Source organism: Bidens hawaiensis, unplaced genomic scaffold (assembly GCF_021521415.1).
Source record: "Bidens hawaiensis isolate Kalapana, Puna unplaced genomic scaffold, B.hawaiensis_p1.1 tig00001461_1, whole genome shotgun sequence".
Taxonomy (NCBI): Eukaryota; Viridiplantae; Streptophyta; class Magnoliopsida; order Asterales; family Asteraceae; genus Bidens; species Bidens hawaiensis.
In genome coordinates, this window is record NW_027491082.1 from 2,387,087 (window position 1) to 2,405,317 (window position 18,231).

Below are 18,231 nucleotides of genomic sequence, written 5' to 3' on the forward strand. Positions count from 1 at the left end.
AGTCTTAAACTTGTTTATGAACTTTATGTGCGCAAAACCCCATGTGATATGGACGTTTACTTGGCTGTTTATTTGTATGTGTGAATCATTAACCGCTTTGTTCGGCCTATTCCGAAGTTTTCATGGATCCATTAGATGAACACGGGAGACCTATCGTTTACGGTTTTCTTGTTTTATTACACATGCACGAATGTTTTCTTGTTTTTGTGCTCAATTGGGAGCACGGATTGAACTATGAGCTATGATCTAAGGCTTGATCACAATCTGATTACACCCTATGTTAAACCCCAGTTATGCACATGTTGCGCGCAGTGTTTGTATTATCTATTTATATCTATTAAACTTGATTTCTCACCGACAAGCAAGTGTTGACGTTTTATTTTAACACATGTTCAGGTTTGCTGTAGCTGCTTTTGGGAATCTCTTGGACGCGTAAGATGCTTTCTTTTTGTTTGGACCTAGATTAAAATGTAACAAGACAAATTATGTTATTTGAATATTTTAAGTTATGATATGATTTATGTTACTTTATGTCATGTTCTGCGCGTGCGCAATGAAATGTATTTATTAAATATTGACACCCAAATAGTGTCGCGAGTAATGAAACAATACGTGGCGCCCCGATGTATAATCCGCCATCGGTCGGGGTGTTACAGGTTGATTGAGCGTGGGAAATGGATGCATGCAGCACATACAGTCAAGGCTTCACTGTAGCTTAGCATAATTACATCATTTACATACATACATACTTATTTCATGATTACAAGTGTTAACTTGTGAATACTCATTACTGTTTTCTTGAAACTCGTAAAACTTACAAACTCTAGTAGTTGACCCGTTTTAAACTGCTTTTCAGGTATACCTAAATCGGAATGATTTGGTGATCTGTTACTTACCCAAGGTGTGTGGTTTATGCTATGTGAATAGAAGCAAGGAAGTTAGTAGTAAGATCGTAAAGTTAACGAACTAGTTTGGTTTGTATCACCTAGACTGTAAAACGATGACAAAACAAAGAAATATAATATATTGTAATTTAGTTTGTAATGTTTCTTTATAAACAGTGTGTTGATACCAGAGGTGTCTGTTACATTCCCGTTTTACGTTTCCGCATTGTGCTAGTCGGGGTGTGACATACTTATAATTTATAATTATAATTATTTTCATATTTTAAAATGTATAGTTTACATTTTTATTTTTAAGTTCTTAATATACGCTTAATTCAAAAAATGAATTACGAATGTTTATTATTATTATTTTTTTTAAATTCAATTTTGTGTCAACAACGTATTGCTGTAGCCTAAAAGTTTATTTTTGTGTAATTGTGTTTGCACAACTTTAAATTCATTTACGTGGACTATGCATTGTCTTCATGTTTTCTATTTTTATTTTTTTGTCTGTTTGGGTTTCTTGATGTCAAATATGTTTTTATTTTAATATACCACTTGTTTATATTTGTTTTGTTATTGGTGCATGTATGTTGATTGCTTTGAAGCCGGAACTCTTTTTAAAAGCGGTCTCTCTAAATTATACCTGCTCCAACCAATAACTTTTGCTATTTATAAGATTTACTATGTACGTTTGTACCTTCCCGCTGCAACATTTGGTCCTTCCTACCGCAACGTATGTTCGAATTTCACAGGTTAAGAACTGAAATGCAGATTTTTTTTTGAAAATCAACCGTGCCTTTTTTATTTATCACTTGACATATTTTATTTTTACCAACTATAAAAGGATAAAAACTATAAATATTCTTTTTTTTGTTACTTTTAACTAGCATATGACTATACAAATTGACGAGTTTTAAATGAGTTATAAATTAAAAAATCGCGGGTCACCTTACAATAAAAAATTATAACTATTTGACGTAATCGTGATTCAAAAATTATAATTATAGTTTTTATTTATTTGACGTAATCAGGAATAGGAGGAAGTTCAAATACATAATCAAATTTGATCTTGAGCACTGTAAAGAACACATAAGAATAATCATGTATAAATAGTGTTTTTTGAAAAAAAAATGTATAAATAGTGTTTTAGGTATGATACATTAGACATATAAAATCATATAAATACTTGTAAATTTAGATTCAAATATGATACATTATACGGCTATATATAACCACCTTTTTTTCTATCTTTCATCACTTATGAGTGATAGATAATACGGTACTCATAATTCTTAATGGTAAACTAATTACGTAATATAAACACATGGCAAGTAAAGTTAAACTAAGTTATGATACTTAACCAAAATCATGACCATTTTTCTTAGAATGATAGCTTTTTAATCATAACGGAAAATAGAAATTTGGTTTGTTGATAGCCACTTGTCAATTGTTTTGATTTTTTTCAGCTTTTTCGATTTTTTAAACATATAATAATCACAAATTTGGTTAGCACACGAACCTTTTCTTGTTAAATAGATTATATAAAATTGTAATTATTATCTTTAAGACTTTAACTAAAAATCGTTCTTACTTATTATTTAGTAAAAAAAAAAAACATATTTTAGATTTTTAGTGGGGTTTAACTATGATACGAAGTACCCTTTATTTTGATGCGCATCACTCGCGGCATCAGTTAAAAGATTAACTTAGGTTTGATGTTGACAATACACATGTTTGATACAAATCAATATACATGCTAAATGCACCACATTAGATGTGCAGACTAAAAGGCTAAATTGCCTTATACACGGAAATCAATAACGAAAGTATGATGCATCTGAATTAAACATGAAGGTCTGATGCACACCCATAAACATTCTGAAGGCACAATATTAAAAAGAACAATACGCACATTTTGTGCATAACATTAGGACATGGTCCATTGCAAATGAAAACAAAGTAATATAAAGGCCAACATCGTTAAATGTGATAGGGTGTTGTACTTCTACCGTTTTACGAATCCCAACTTAGAGGACTAGGCCTCTTATTCACGGGTGCAAACGAGCCGAGTCAAGTTCAAGCCTCGCCGAGCTCAGCTAGTTCAATTTACGAGAGCACGAACTCGGCTCGTTTCAAGCTCTATCTCTAAACTGCATTTAGACTCGTGAGTAGTCAGGATGTTACATTTGAATATACCCATAATTTTTTCGTTAAATCACATAAATATCAAATTAGCAGGGAGAGTTTTGTTACGCCGTTTAATTTCTCGTACAATGGTTCATATTTTTAAAACATGTACTTATTAAATACAAATGTCTATGTTACCTATATAGAAAAACGTTAAACTAAATTGTTCATGATTTATAACCTATGCATGTGTAGGAAAGAGCCTACACATGATTTGTATATGTATTGGTTTTATAAATAAACTATTATGCTTTTTAAGAATAATAGAATAGATAAGCAGTAGTTTGCATTATAGAAATCTTCTATAAATATGAATAACTTATCTTTCTTAAAATAGCGCATAAGAACAGATGAAGAAAAGGCCAATAAAATAGATGATTAACGACAATAAACATCTTATTTTAACTTACTCTATTAATAAACAAAAATAATTATGATAATGTGTAATAATCAAATTAAATCCTAATTTCTGATCTCTATTCTCCTTAATCCACGTTATCTCTATGTTATGAGTTGAAATCATTTTGACAGTTGGGTTATAAAATAGTCAATTTACCATTATAATATTCTAATATTCCATTTCATTCATACTAACTTTCAATGAGTCATGGACCAAAACAATTTTGACAATTGTGTTATAAAATAGTCACAAAATTGAAAGTAAAATATTGATCGAATGTCAGACAAGTAGAAATATGAAAACAAGTAGAAAAAAAATAAAGAACAATATTTTTTTAAGGTTGTTTTGTTCATTCGATGTCCAGTTTTTTGTCATGAACATTATATGTTGCGTTATTTAGGGTAACAATAGACATGGCCCAAATTTGTTTATATTGGATGGATTTGAATATTTGTGATAAAAAAAAAAACAAGTGTTGTATATAAAAAGATTTTATCAAATTTATAAATTTAAGATTCCAGACTTCTTATTATTAATACAATATTCTTTATTTCTTTTTTACTTTTAATTTTATTCATTTATTTCAAGTAGCAAACCTTATTTTTTATTATTTAACAAATCCCATGTAATACACGGGTTTAAAAGTAGTTTACAGCTATAACCAAAACTGGTGAGCCACAGTCCACGAGCCTTAATCTTAATTTTGTTTGATGTAAATGGTTCATTGTGCATTTGTACCTAAGCCCATTTTAAACTGGACAAGAAATACAATACGCATAACAACGTCGGCCCAACAAGAGCTTGCCCAGTGGCCCAATGCAATGTGCAATCACAATTGCACCAAGCAGAACCTTAAGAAGCTCTACCCATTCAACCAAAGTCCAAACAATTGCTAGTCAGGGCCGGCCCGTATAATAAGCCCAAGATCTAGCTTAGGGCCACCAAATTTTGAGCCCCTGTTTATATTTTTGTACCTATAAATATATATTAAAAGAATAAAAAAATTTACACCAATTTGTTGTATTAGCCAGTGGTTCTTGCAGTTTCTTCAACCCTTAGCATATTTGCTTCATCAGTGTTCGAATCACACACAGGCAGAAGTTTTCGCAACGCTTTTTTTATTTTTAACCTTAAATCATATTTTATCTCCAGCAAATTCCTATTTAAATAAATTAAAAATTCAATATTATAATTATTACCAACATTATCTCCACCTCATTTAAATAAAACAAATTACAACTACATGTTACAGCCTCCTTCCCAAAAACAGTACAAACATGTTACAGCCTCCTTCCCAAAAACAAAACAAAACAAAACTCCATTTGAATTCAATTCAGATCAGCTGGTTACATGAAACAATATCATACATAATGATACTTGACAATAAGCATTGCATTATAGAAAGCAAATTATTATCAAGTAAAAGAAGAGTGAATGATAAATAAACTTAATTAAGACAGGAGGTGAAAAGCATGATACATAATATAATATAATACAGTTCAGACAGGAAAAAGAGACGAGGTGAAGAAGAAGCTGTTCCACAAAGTTGAAAGCGGGTCAAATCACAGAGTCGATGAAAAGTGTTTGAGGCGATGTTATAGCGTAAGAGCGTAGTCCCCCCGGTAGCTTCCAAGACAAGAAAGGAATCCTTTCCCGTCCTTCGTCCCCAAGCATAACCGAAAGCACATTGGGAATGGGAGCGGGATCAGCGGGAGGGGACCGAAGATTAAGATGGTACTTGAGAGACCAGCGGGGAACCTTCATCTCATAAATATTAATCTGCTGCAGAGGAGGGTCGGGCTGGAGCACGTGAGACGAGTAGCCTATCATGAATAACGTGTGTAACCCCATACAAGGCTCTATGGTCTTCGACATGCATAAAGTCTCCTCTCCGTCTAAACTGAAATGGCAAACGTTAAGACGGGAGAGCCAATGGATGGCGCCACGCCAGTAAACAACCCTTTTATCAAATGCTAAAAAAGGTCCGAGACGAAATAAGCTCTCCAAGTGCCTGTTTCTGAGGAGTAAATCTCTACTCGAACACGGAACCCGGGCCTAGTGACATCTTCGCAAGCGTAGAGGATTTTGTAGTGGGGGTCAAAAGCCAAGGCGAGAACTTTGATGAGTCTATCTGACATGGGGCGGTGGAAGCAACCTACACTGATTGATGGTTGGATTGAATACATATAACTTATATATATCGGGCATCCGTTACATGAGTGCAAAACCTCCAATTTGTATAGGGGATTCATCAGGGAAGCTTATTGGTGTTGGTATTGAAGGAGGATTATTAGAGTTCAATGGGACATATATAGAGGCCGATTGTAGTTGGAATAACAGGCCTTTCGGGCTATTTCTGCTACGGAGGGCGTTGAACGTAGGATCGGTGATTATCGACAGCCATAGCTTGCACACCGATTTGAGCAGGCGTAGGGAGCACGGAGGTAATCCGGCTAAGATTTCACTCAGGAGATCTTCAATTGAACACACTTTCTCTGCCACCCGTGTTACACGAGGGTGGAAAACATATCAAGAAACAATATAAAATGTAAAAAACATATTCAATCAACACGAATATTTGACATAAGTTTTTTACCAGCAGATATTACAAAAGATGTTAAACTATGTCTATAACATAAAAATAAAATATTTTATAAATAAATAATTCAGTAAACAATGAATAATATAACATAAATGAACCATTATACTTGAAAAAAAATAAGAAAAAACACATTAGTAACAGATTTGGTAATATTATTTGAAAACTAAGCTTACAAATACATGCCAGGTTTAACCTTATATTTTCAACCGTGTAGAGTTTTCGTGCACAAACCTTTTGAAACAAAAAATGTAGGTTGTTGATTAGGCGAAGAATCTGGTTACAAACGATGGGGAGCGTTATGATTTTTGAACGAAGCATGTGCGTTTTTAAGAATAAATGATGAACAATTTAAACCTAGTGAATTTAATAAGTTTTTTAATTCTAACAATAATTAGAATAATTAATATCATAATTACATTAATAAGTTACAAAATTATAAAAGTCAGTACCATTGATTAAAATTTATGGTGAATATGTTGAAATTAGATTTATGGAACTTTGATGACATGGAAGCCTATATGGACAACCTAGGTGAAGCACATGTGAACAAAATTATGTTGGTTTAATATATTAGTTAGATTATATGCTCGTTAGATCAATTACTACTGTTTGACTAATATTATACCAAATAAAAGAGTGTTTTAAATATAATAAACTAATATTTTAATTATTATAACAGTTAGGTTCTTATTCATACATAATAAGATTTTCAAATTTTAAATTGATAGGTCATAAAACTAAATTAATATTAGTGAAACTTGGAAAAAGGCGTATTAGAAACAAAAAATCACAATATATAAACATAATTTTAAGTAACAAACATATTAAAAATCATATCAATTAACCGATAATTTAAAAAAATCATACCTTTAAACCCTAAATAGATTAAAACATAAATCGATTAATAGGAATATTAAAATATCAAATCTATTAATCGTTAGTATAAAAAATCATGCAGTTAAACGCTAAATCCAATAACAGCGAATCAAGTTGATGTTGTTCTTCACAAAAATTGATTAAACACTAAAATATAAATCATACCTGATAATTGCAAACGATGAACATATTTGATGTTGTTTGGATTATGAAACCAACGAATCATGAAGAACCGGTTATAGATGAGGTGAAGAATCCGGTTACAAACGATGGGGAGCGTTATGATTTTGAACGAAGCATGTGTCTTTTAAAGAAGAAACGATGAAAAATTTAAACCTAGTAAATTTAATAAGTTTTATAATTATAACAATAATTAGAATAATTAATATCATAATTACATTAAAAGTTACAAAAATATAAAAATCAATAACATTGATTAAAATTTTATTGTGAATATGTGGAAAATAAATTTATGGAAGGTTGATGACATGAAAGACCCTATGTGGACAACTTAGGTGAAGGACATTGTGGACAAAATTGTGTTGCTTTAATATATTAGTTAGATTTGATTAGATTAGATGTTGTTCTTCACAAAAATCAATTAAACACTAAAATATAAATCATGTTTGATAATTGCAAACGATGAACATATTTGATGTTGTTTGGATTATGAAAACAACCAATCATGAAGAACCGGTTATGGATGAGGCGAAGAATCTGGTTAAAACGATGGGGAGCGTTATGATTTTTAAACGAAGCATGTACCTTTTAAAGAAGAAACGATGAATAATTTAAACCTAGTAAATTTAATAAGTTTCATAATTCTAACAATAATTAGAATAATTAATATCATAATTACAATAATAAGTTACAAAAATATAAAAGTCAATACCATTGATTAAAATTATGTTGTGAATATGTGAAAAATAGATTTATGGAAGGTTGATGACATGGAAGCCTATGTGGACAACTTAGGTGAATGACATGTAGACAAAATTGTGTTGCTTTAATATGTTAGATAGGTTTTATCCCCGTATTACGGGGTTGTTTTCATTTTTCGTTTATAATATTTATATATTTTTTAGATTTTAATTTTATTTATCGTTAGAAAGTTAATAATATACTTAGGTTTGATTATTAAATTGTTTCAGAAACAAATGAGATGTTTTAACTCATTTAAAAACTATCTGGGTTTGGTGAGACCCATGACCCGCCTATTTTTTTACTATCAAATTGTTTCTTCATTATAAATGATATATTTTTTAATTAAAATTAGACATTAATTTTAGTATATCTCTATTTTGTAGGATTTTCGTATCAAATATCTGATAAGATTAATTTTAATATAATGAGATGTTATAACCAGTTTAAGGGTTATCTGGGTTTGGTGAAACCCATACCCATAAATTCGGATCAAATCATTGAGAAGCCTCCATTTACAAATAAAAGAATCTGGTGTCTTGAGAGAATGTAGGAAGCGTTTTTAAGTAGTAGCAAACTCAAGATGTTAACTTTGTGACAACTGAAAACAAATACGAGAACTTTTATACTAAGTTGACAATGTTCATTGATACAAAATGTCAAAATTACTAATGTTACAATAGCTTTTATATAAAATTGATGAATTGATGAATTGCCACCGCTCATTATAAAATGAATAAAAAAAGGAGAGCTAAAAAGTAATTCCGATAGTATGAAAATAATAAAGGGATGTTGTACTTGGACGTGCCACGCAAATATTTGTTTATTTTATAAGCACAATATTTTTACTACAAAATTGCTTATTAATTATAAATAATATCTTTTCTTTTTAAATTGGATATTAAATTTTAGTATATCCCTATTTTATAGGATTTTCATATCAAATAATTGATAAGATAAATTTTTAATTTAATGAGATGTTATAACTCGTTTAAGAGTTATCTGGTTTTGGTAAGACCCATACCCATGAATTTGGGTTTAATAAATGAGAGACCTCAATTTAAAAATCAAGCAATCTGGTGGCTTCCATAAAATGAGGGAGAGACTACATCGCGACACGTAGGATCTTAGGGGTTTCGTTTATATATATTATAGATAACTAGTTTTAGAGCCCGTGTCACACACGTGATTATCCAAATTAAAAAATTACAAGTAAAGTAAATAATTACATAACGTATTTGAAAAAATATATTACATATATGTCCGAATCTATAATAGTTATACATAAATTAATTTTATTTATATCACAAAATGATTTTTTTAAATTAACTTAATAAAAAAAATGCACATACAAATTCTAACTTTCATCCGTTTGACATTTTAAGCCAACACTTTGAACCCATAACAAATTTGATGATAAATCTATTTGCATTCTCAAACTTTTAAAAATACTCAGATTTCTCATTTTTTACCTATAACAAATTTTGATCCTAAATGTAGTTAACTTGTACCAAACAATCTATTTACCAACTTTTGACCCATAAAAATCAAATTTAAGTTCCACAAAAAAACCCGGAACAATCCTAGATAACAATACTAAGAAATAAAATATGATAAACCTTGTTATGTCCGAAAGTGATTAGTATATACTATCTTTACGTTTTAACATATATATAGTTTACTAAATTAATCGAAAAATAAATGAATAGATTTAAAGCATAGATTATAATTTATAAATTTATATGACAATTTATAATAATAATAATAATAATCTACCTATATTCTAATAAAGTAAAATAATTGTGGACAATTGTTATGTTTTGGTTAATTCTCATCATTCTTTTCCCTCCAAAACTAACTTAATTAATCCTAATATATGTAATAGATCAATAATTATTCACTTTCCTTTTACACTGTATATTTTTATAAAAGAAAAGTGAATAATTATTGATTTATAACATATATTAGGGTATATTAGTTTTGGAGGGAAAAAAATTATGAGAATTAACCAAAACATAACAAGTGTCCACAATTATTTTACTTTATTAGAATAGGTAGATAATAATTTATTTATAATAATAATCCAACTCATCCGTATTCGTTTCCAATACATCCCTAAAAAGTTTTATTATTATTATTATTATGTGTGTGTATATGGAAGGTATTCCTTATTGGCGTGCGTGACTAGTGACTACGTGTGGTTTGCTATTTCCATTCAAAAGTTTTTTCCTTGTTATTCATGGGTCGGGAAAATATGCGTTTAAAAAACTACTTTTAAAATGACAAACCTACCCTCTTAGTATTAAAAAATAACTAGTAGGTTTTTGACAATAATTAAGAAATGTTGTTACACGTTTGTGGCGTACATGTTTTTTTGTTCTATACTACATCATATAAGATGGTCGTTTTGTTCTACTATTTTTTGTGTCCAAGAGACATGTTTGTCATGGCAAAAGTAGTAGTTTTCAATGTGCTATAACAACGTGTTAAACCTATTTCAATGTGTTGCATGCTACTATGTGGTATTTTGTGTTTAAGTAGCATCTTAACTGATGAGGGTAGTTGTTGCCGATAATTCTGTGGTGGTTGTTCATGTAATAATCTTCTGTTTATTGGCTCAGGATCCGTAAGAATTTTGCAAGCGTTAGTGACCGCTTGATTTGTGTCATAAGTACAAAGCACATGGCATGCGTAATAACTTTTTGGGAGCTGCATAATTGCCGTCACCCCCGACCAAAGGCGGAATATGCCGGGGCGTAACGTATTGATTGGACAGTAGCTCAAAAGACACTAATTAAAGCGACAATAATTATTTAACTTCATTAACATTAAGCAAGTACACAAATTCAATAAGTACATCATAACTTGTAATTTGAATAAATATCCGAAGGTCAACTAACTATCTTCGATCTTGAATATATCAAATACTTGAACCTATAACATGTATAAAAATAGAGTTTGTCAACACGAATGTTGGTGAGAATACATAAGTTTTAGTTGTATATATATATAGGTAAATCACAATTCATATGTAAATGGTGAGCATCACAACACTTATGAAAATGTAAACAACTAAATAGACGTGGACCCGTTCATATTGATACAAAATCAATGTACTTGGGTAAATGTATGATCATACTATATGAGAATAGATGAGGATCGATGAAATACCAACCATCAAACATAAAATAAACACTTAAGGCACATAGAGCATAGTCATAAAGCATGCAATAATCACACATAAACATAAATTGAATTGTGTTTTGAATAGATGAGGAAATAAAACATGAGTAAAGTTAATACGGTATACATGCTACCCCCCAAAACATAAAAGATGGAAAAAAGGGGTATGTAAACTCACCTTGACGAGTGGATTAACGAAGATGAGTTGACGATAAAATTAAGATAAACACGGTCGATTTCCTTGAAATTTATCAACAAGAGAAATGATACCTCGAGGTTCGGTATTATAAGAAAAACTGGTTATCTAGTGTTATAATTGTAAATAATTAAATTAAAATTGATTAAAAATGCATTTGAAAATAAAAACAAGGAAAACGCGCCTGGGGGGACTCGAACCCGCGCCCCCAGGCGGTTCAATGAATTGGCAGGTGTCTAACACAGTTAAAGAATGAAACCAATATATTATAAACACAAGCAAGATCAAAGTCCTTCCCAATTATAAACCCTAGATTTCTATCTTGTTTAATCGATCATCGTTTGCTGAAATTGGTTTAGGGTTAATGTTTATTAGACAAAAACGAACCAGAATCATGTACGAATTACCAAAAATGGTGCTGAATCGAGGGAGAATGGGTCCACGGCTTCCGTTTGATATGCGAACTGACTTGGACAACTTTGCAGACAACAATTAGTTTAGGGCTTATGTTCGGAATGTTGTAAGGATGGTGTGGTGCTGTTTAATTGAATTATGGTCATGTATTTATAGGGTTACGAGGTCAAGATCAGTCCGCGGTGAGTTAATGTGAAATTGAACATATTTGCAAAGTTCTAGCTATCAATTACGTGTTTTTACCATATTGAAATGATACGTGAATGTTAAGGATCAAATAATTACATCATATCCTGGATATTACGGCTCAATTGAAGGCCAACTTACAGGGGGGGCTGTCGGTGGCGAGAAGGAAAGGAAAGGAGGAGGAGATAATTTTTAAATATTTGCAACCTAGTCTTTGGCCTTTGGCGTATTGATCAAAATATGAACTAACTAAAGTGTAGGGGGTAAATGAGCATAATTGATACTTTAAATGGAATTAGACATAAAGAAGATAATATAAGTCATAATAATTCGTCGTTTTATGAAATACGCGTAGATCCAAATAATAGAAAAAAATGGGTCGGGTTTTAAAAATAACGAATGCTACAATTGCAAGGCACTAAAAAATATGGAATGGCCCATCTACTAGAGTGCTAGTGAAACAGAAAACTGTGCAACGAGCAGGAATTGGGAACCAGACATATCACAAATGAGTTGGTCCGGATATTCAAATGGGTTTTGTGGGTACGTGCACATGTTAGCGGGTTTCTTCAAAAGGTTCAGTTTGCAGCAATTTATGAGCATTTGCTGGCTTGTAGCAGCTTAGTAATGTGTGTAATTGCTGGTATTTCATCAAATTAAAACACACTTAAAAATAAAAATTGAACTAATGGTCTTGAAAGAGTAAAAGATCAAATAATGTGCCACCTTGTCAACTCGTGGACCATGTGCCATTTTCGTATTCTAAAACTTTAAATGATTTGGAACAAAGAAAAAAAAAGGTAAAATCTCCAACTTAATATAGTCACACGAAGAGATTATATAAAGCTCCGTAAAAGAACTATACTTTACCCAAGACACATTATATTATAGAGCAATTAACTGATTAACTGCTTTAAAGAATGAACATACTTTGTTGCTTTAGGGATATTATGCGCCGATTAAACTTCACGGGTTTCATAGGTGCGCCATGTTCCGCTGGTTTCAAACCCGGACCGAACCGACGGTTAGCGATGGAATGCAGAACAACCGGAACCGCACATGCTTTATAATAGGAGTTAAAAGATAAAGTTTAAAATTCAAATGTTGTTGACTAGTTCATTTAGTTAGTTTCTATATTTTAGTAAATGAGTAAATGACTCCTATTAATTTGGCATCTCTTGTGTATATATGGATGTATTGTAAAAGTGAATAAACAACCTTTTGACTCTTTCATGGTATCAGCCAGAGTCCTTAAACCCTAGCCCTTTCTCTTTCACTATTGCAGAAATTTTTTCCTTCATTATCAAATGGACGGACCAACAAACTCCTCCACTGACTCCATAATCACCCCTATACATACTCTTCTCCACCTAATAACAATCAAGCTTTCCTCTAATAACTTTCTCCCATGGAAAAATCAAGTGTACCCGGTCCTCTCTTACATGAATCTTCTTTATCATATTGATGGTTCGACTTCTGCTCCGTCTGAATACACCATCGCTGATGGTAAATCACATCCGAACCCAGCCTTCATTACCTGGAAGGAGGAGGACAACGGGTTATTCTACTCCTTCAATCCACTCCACTCTCACTGAAGAAGCAATGTCTGAAGTCATCGGACATACCACTGCTCATCAGGTGTGGCGTGCTCTTGAACGCGCCTATAGTCACAACTCTATTGAGCGTATGCATACCCTCCTAGACTCGCTTCGTCAATTACAGAAGGGTACTTCCTCTGTTTCCGAATTTGGCAAGAAGTTCAAATCCATAACTGATCAACTCGCTGCCATCAGATACTTCTTTTCTGATGAGGACAAGCGTCACTCTTTTCTTTGTGGCCTTGGTTCTTCGTTTGAAATGTTCTCTACCGCTCAACGGATGGTTCGTCCCGCTCCTCCCTTTCGCGATCTTCTAGACCAAGCCGAAAATCATGAACTTTTCCTACAGACTCTAAATACTCAGTCACCACCCCCGGCTGCTTTCTCAGCCCAGTCCAACCGATTCTCTCAGCATCCCAAATCCTCTCGTGGCTCGTCATCCGGTCGGTTTCGTGGCTCTTCATACGGAAGTGGCCGATCCACCACTAATAGGCGACCACCTCACTACCAGTTGTGGAGAAAAGATGGTCACTATGCAAGCTCTTGCCCAGATCTTGCCTCCTATGCTCAACGGGTCACACCCCTAGATGCAAATCTCGCTCAAGCCTTCCATGCTCAATGCAATGTCAATCTGGATTGGATCGCTGATTCCGGTGCCAACGCCCATATGCTCCGCTCTACCGATGGTCTTGATGAATCTCACACCAACACGGGTAATAATTATGTCACTTTCGGTAACGGTCAATCGTTACCGGTTACCCAAATCGGCGGCACTACAATTAATCACATTCCTTTAAATAATGTGCCTGTGGTGCCTAATATTACTAAAAATCTACTATCCGTAAGTAGATTAACAAATGATTCACCGGTTGATGTTCTATTTTCTAATACATTTTTTCACATTCAGGATCGAAAACAACGAAGGTCCTCGCTAAAGGCACTTGTGAGAATGGTTTTTACATTCTGTCTCACGGTCACAAGTCTCTTGTAGCTGCTCTTGCCGCCCCGCATCTTCGTGCTTCTTTTGATAAATGGCATCGCCGTTTAGGCCAGGTCTCGTTTGATGTTATTTCTATTTTGAATAAACTTGGACAAGTTTTTGTTACATCTTTATTACCCAAATCGGGTTTATGCTCTTCGTGTGAACTCTCTAAGGCACATCGTTTACCTTTTATTGAAAATAATAAACGATCTGAACATGTGTTGGATTTAAAATTCAAATGTTGTTGACTAGTTCATTTAGTTAGTTTCTATATTTTAGTAAAGGAGTAAATTACTCCTATTAATTTGGCATCTCTTGTGTATATATGGATGTATTGTAAAAGTGAATAAACAACCTTTTGACTCTTTCACTATATATTACCGGTTCCATTGAACTGGGTTCATAGGTTAGACCACTCATTGTTGAATACAGTTCTCATGAGTTTCATTGTCTGCTAGTGCAACTTCATGCAATGTAAAGAAATAGGTAATTGTATAGCATTTCATCAATTGATTGGGCAAACAGTAAAGAAGGCTGGTAAAACGTGAATCGTACCTTTCGCCAGTTTTGGTAAATCCTGATCAAAGTTTAGCTTCCACAACCTTTTTGCTTGTGGTTATCGATACGAAGAGATGACACCAGATGGCCGCCTAAATCAGCAACGCCGACATCCAACATCAGAAAACAGAACATAGATTGTGTTTTGTCTTTGTCGACGGATCATGTGGTCGCCAGTTGATAAGCAACCCTTAGAGGGGGTCAAGCTCCAAGAATAATTTAGAGAAGAAGAGAGTCTTTGGGGCAAATTTTCTGAATAATTTTCCAATGCAAGTACATGAATATAAATATGCAGACTTCCCAACAAACTCCACGATCTTAGCAACTACTAGCATGACTCCACTATCTCCTAACTATATGCACTTTATTGACTTTTCCCACTAACAACTATATGCAAATAAAACACATGAAAATATAAAAATAAACATGTGCAGACCCTTGAATTACAATGCAATTGGACTCTTCAACTAGATTGATCATTCTTGAAAACGTTTGGGCTTGCGAATGGTTCTTTCGGGCATGGCCCGGTCTTCACTTTGGACATGTAAGGGTGCCGTATCAACTGCCCCTCCCTTAACACTCAGCTCGTCCTCGAGCTGTAGCTCTGGAAACCTTGCTTTTACCTCATCATAAGGTTCCCACGTCGCTTCGGCTTGATGTAGGTTCTGCCACTCGATTAACACTTGACGACTGTTTCCTGTGCCGCGGTAATCCAGAACTCGACTTGGCTGGATTTGTTGTTGGTCTTCCAAAACTGGCAGCGGTATCGGCTCCGGTTTGCCTTTCGCTTCTCTTAAAAGTGATACGTGAAAAACCGGATGGATTCTTGCCCCTGGTGGAAGCTCAAGACGGTACGCCACTGCCCCTATTTTTTTGATAATCTTGAATGGTCCGTAAAACAGTTTTGACAACTTTTTGTTCCTTCTTAGTTCCACCGAATGCTGCCAATAGTTTTGTAGTCGCAAAAACACCATGTCGCCCACACTGAAATGCTTATCAAGTTGATGTTCATTGGCCAGTGAGGACATACACTGCTGTGCTCGCTTAAGATTTTCTTTCAGCATGGACCTAAGATGCTGCAATTTCAGAAGGGTGTTATTGATGGAGGGATTGTCAGAGTTACCTGGTTAGTAGTTAAGAGTGTCGGGAACCGGCTGACCATAGAGAGCCTGGAATGGGCTCATGTTAAATGAGCTATGATGAGCGGTATTGTACCAATACTCCGCCAAATACAAGTACTTGTTCCAGGTATTCGGTTCGTCCCCCGTAAAAGCACGTAAATAGGTTTGTAAACAACGGTTGACGACTTCGGTTTGTCCGTCGGACTGTGGGTGATAGGCAGTGGAGTATTTTAGCTTAGTACCAACTTGCTTGAACAACTCTTGCCAAAACTTACTAAGGAAAATGGGATCCCGATCTGTAACGATACTTTGTGGAAGACCATATAGCCGATACACATTTTGCAAGAAGAGTGTGGCTAATGTAACTGCGCCATATCATGGTGGAAGAGCAATGAAATGGGCGAACTTTGAAAACTGGTCAACAATGACCCATATTGCACTCTTCCCATTTGAAAGTGGCAAATGGGTGATAAAATCCATAGAAACGTCCTGCCACACGTTAGATGGAATTGGTAATGGTTGAAGAAGACCATACGGCTTGTGTGTTGGATACTTGACCTGCTGGCACACCTGACAACTACTCACAAAGGCTGTCACGTCCGTTTTCAGTTTCGAAAAACTGAAGGTAGCGGCTAACCGTTTGATAGCGGGGCGAATTCCTGAGTGACCACCTGCTTTAGATGCATGAAATTCATGTAAAAGTTGCTGCCGAATCGGTGTATGTTCTGGAATAAATAACCTGTTATGGTGATAGAGCAGCCCCTCTTTCATGACAAAAGGAACAGAAGACAGTGATTTCTTTAACAGCTTAGTTAGCAAGGTTTTACCCATGGTTGTCTTATAGAAGGACTTCAACTCATCCACCCACTTGGGTTTCATAATGGAAACAGCTACAAGTTGAGGTGGATTCACTCGATTGAGAGCATCTGCAACTTTGTTCTCTTTTCCTGGTTTATAAATAATTTCAGAATCGAACCCCAATAATTTAGTAGCCCATTTGTATTGTTCCGGGGTTTGAACCACTTGAGACAATAAATGTTTTAAACTCCGTTGGTCGGTAAATATACGGAATTTTTGTCCCAACAAATATTGGCGCCATTTTTTAACGGATTCGGTGATAGCAAAAAGCTCTCGAACATAAGCCGAGGCAACCTGCATACGCGGGCACCTTCGCTTACTGAAAAAGGCGATGGGACGATCAGATTGGGATAAAACGGCGCCAATAGCAATGTTTGATGCATCAGTGGTGATGTCAAAGGGTTTGGAAAAATTAGGCAAAGTGGGGGTTAGTAGAGTGATCATGGCCTGTTTGAGTTGGTTGAAAGCATCGGTACTACTGTTTTTCCAAAGGAAGGTCGGTTTGCGGAGGATATCGGTGAGTGGTGTAGCTATTTGAGCATAGTGAGGAACAAACCCGGTAAGGCCTAAAAAGCCTCGAAGTGTGGTAAAAGATGTTAGTGTAGGCCAATCTTGTATTGCCTGTAATTTCTTGGGATCGGCCTCGACTCCTTTGGCAGATATAATGTGTCCCAGATATCCAACGGAGTGAGCAGCAAAAGTACACTTAGAGGGCTTAGCAAAAAAGTGGTTGTTGGCTAAGGTTTCAAAAACTTGTTTAAGGTGATAGTAATGTTGCTCAACAGTTGGGCTATAAACCAGGATATCATCGAAAAACACGAGGACATACCTACGTTAAGACATCCCGAAATAAATCATTCATCGTAGCTTGAAACATAGACGGGGCGTTGGTTAAGCCGAAAGGCATAACCAAAAATTCGCAATGCCCGTCGATAGTTCGAAATGCCGTCTTGTGTGGCTAACCGAATCTGGTGATAACCTGCCGTCAAATCGAGTTTTGAAAATACCGTCGCACCCTGAAGCTCATCAAGTAGTTCATCCACTGTGGGAATCGGGTAACGATCTTTAACCGTGATGGCGTTTAGTGCCCGATAGTCGACACAGAAGCGCCATGAGCCGTCTTTTTTGCGTACTAGCAGTACCGGAGAGGAATAAGGGCTCTGGCTTGGTTTAATGATGCCATCTCGAAGCATTTCAGGGATCAAAGTTGTCATGACTTGCTTTTGGTATTGTGGGTATCGGTATGGTTACACATGGGTAGG

The 18,231-nt window shown here is 34.5% G+C and overlaps 1 protein-coding gene across 1 annotated transcript; it reads right to left on the reverse strand.

Moving 5' to 3' along the window:
- Positions 1 to 15,466: 15,466 nt before the first annotated feature.
- Positions 15,467 to 16,054, reverse strand: LOC143578720 (uncharacterized). Its single transcript, XM_077062205.1, has one exon. The coding sequence runs from the start codon at positions 16,052 to 16,054 to the stop codon at positions 15,467 to 15,469; it is 588 nt and encodes a 195-aa protein (XP_076918320.1).
- Positions 16,055 to 18,231: the final 2,177 nt, after the last annotated feature.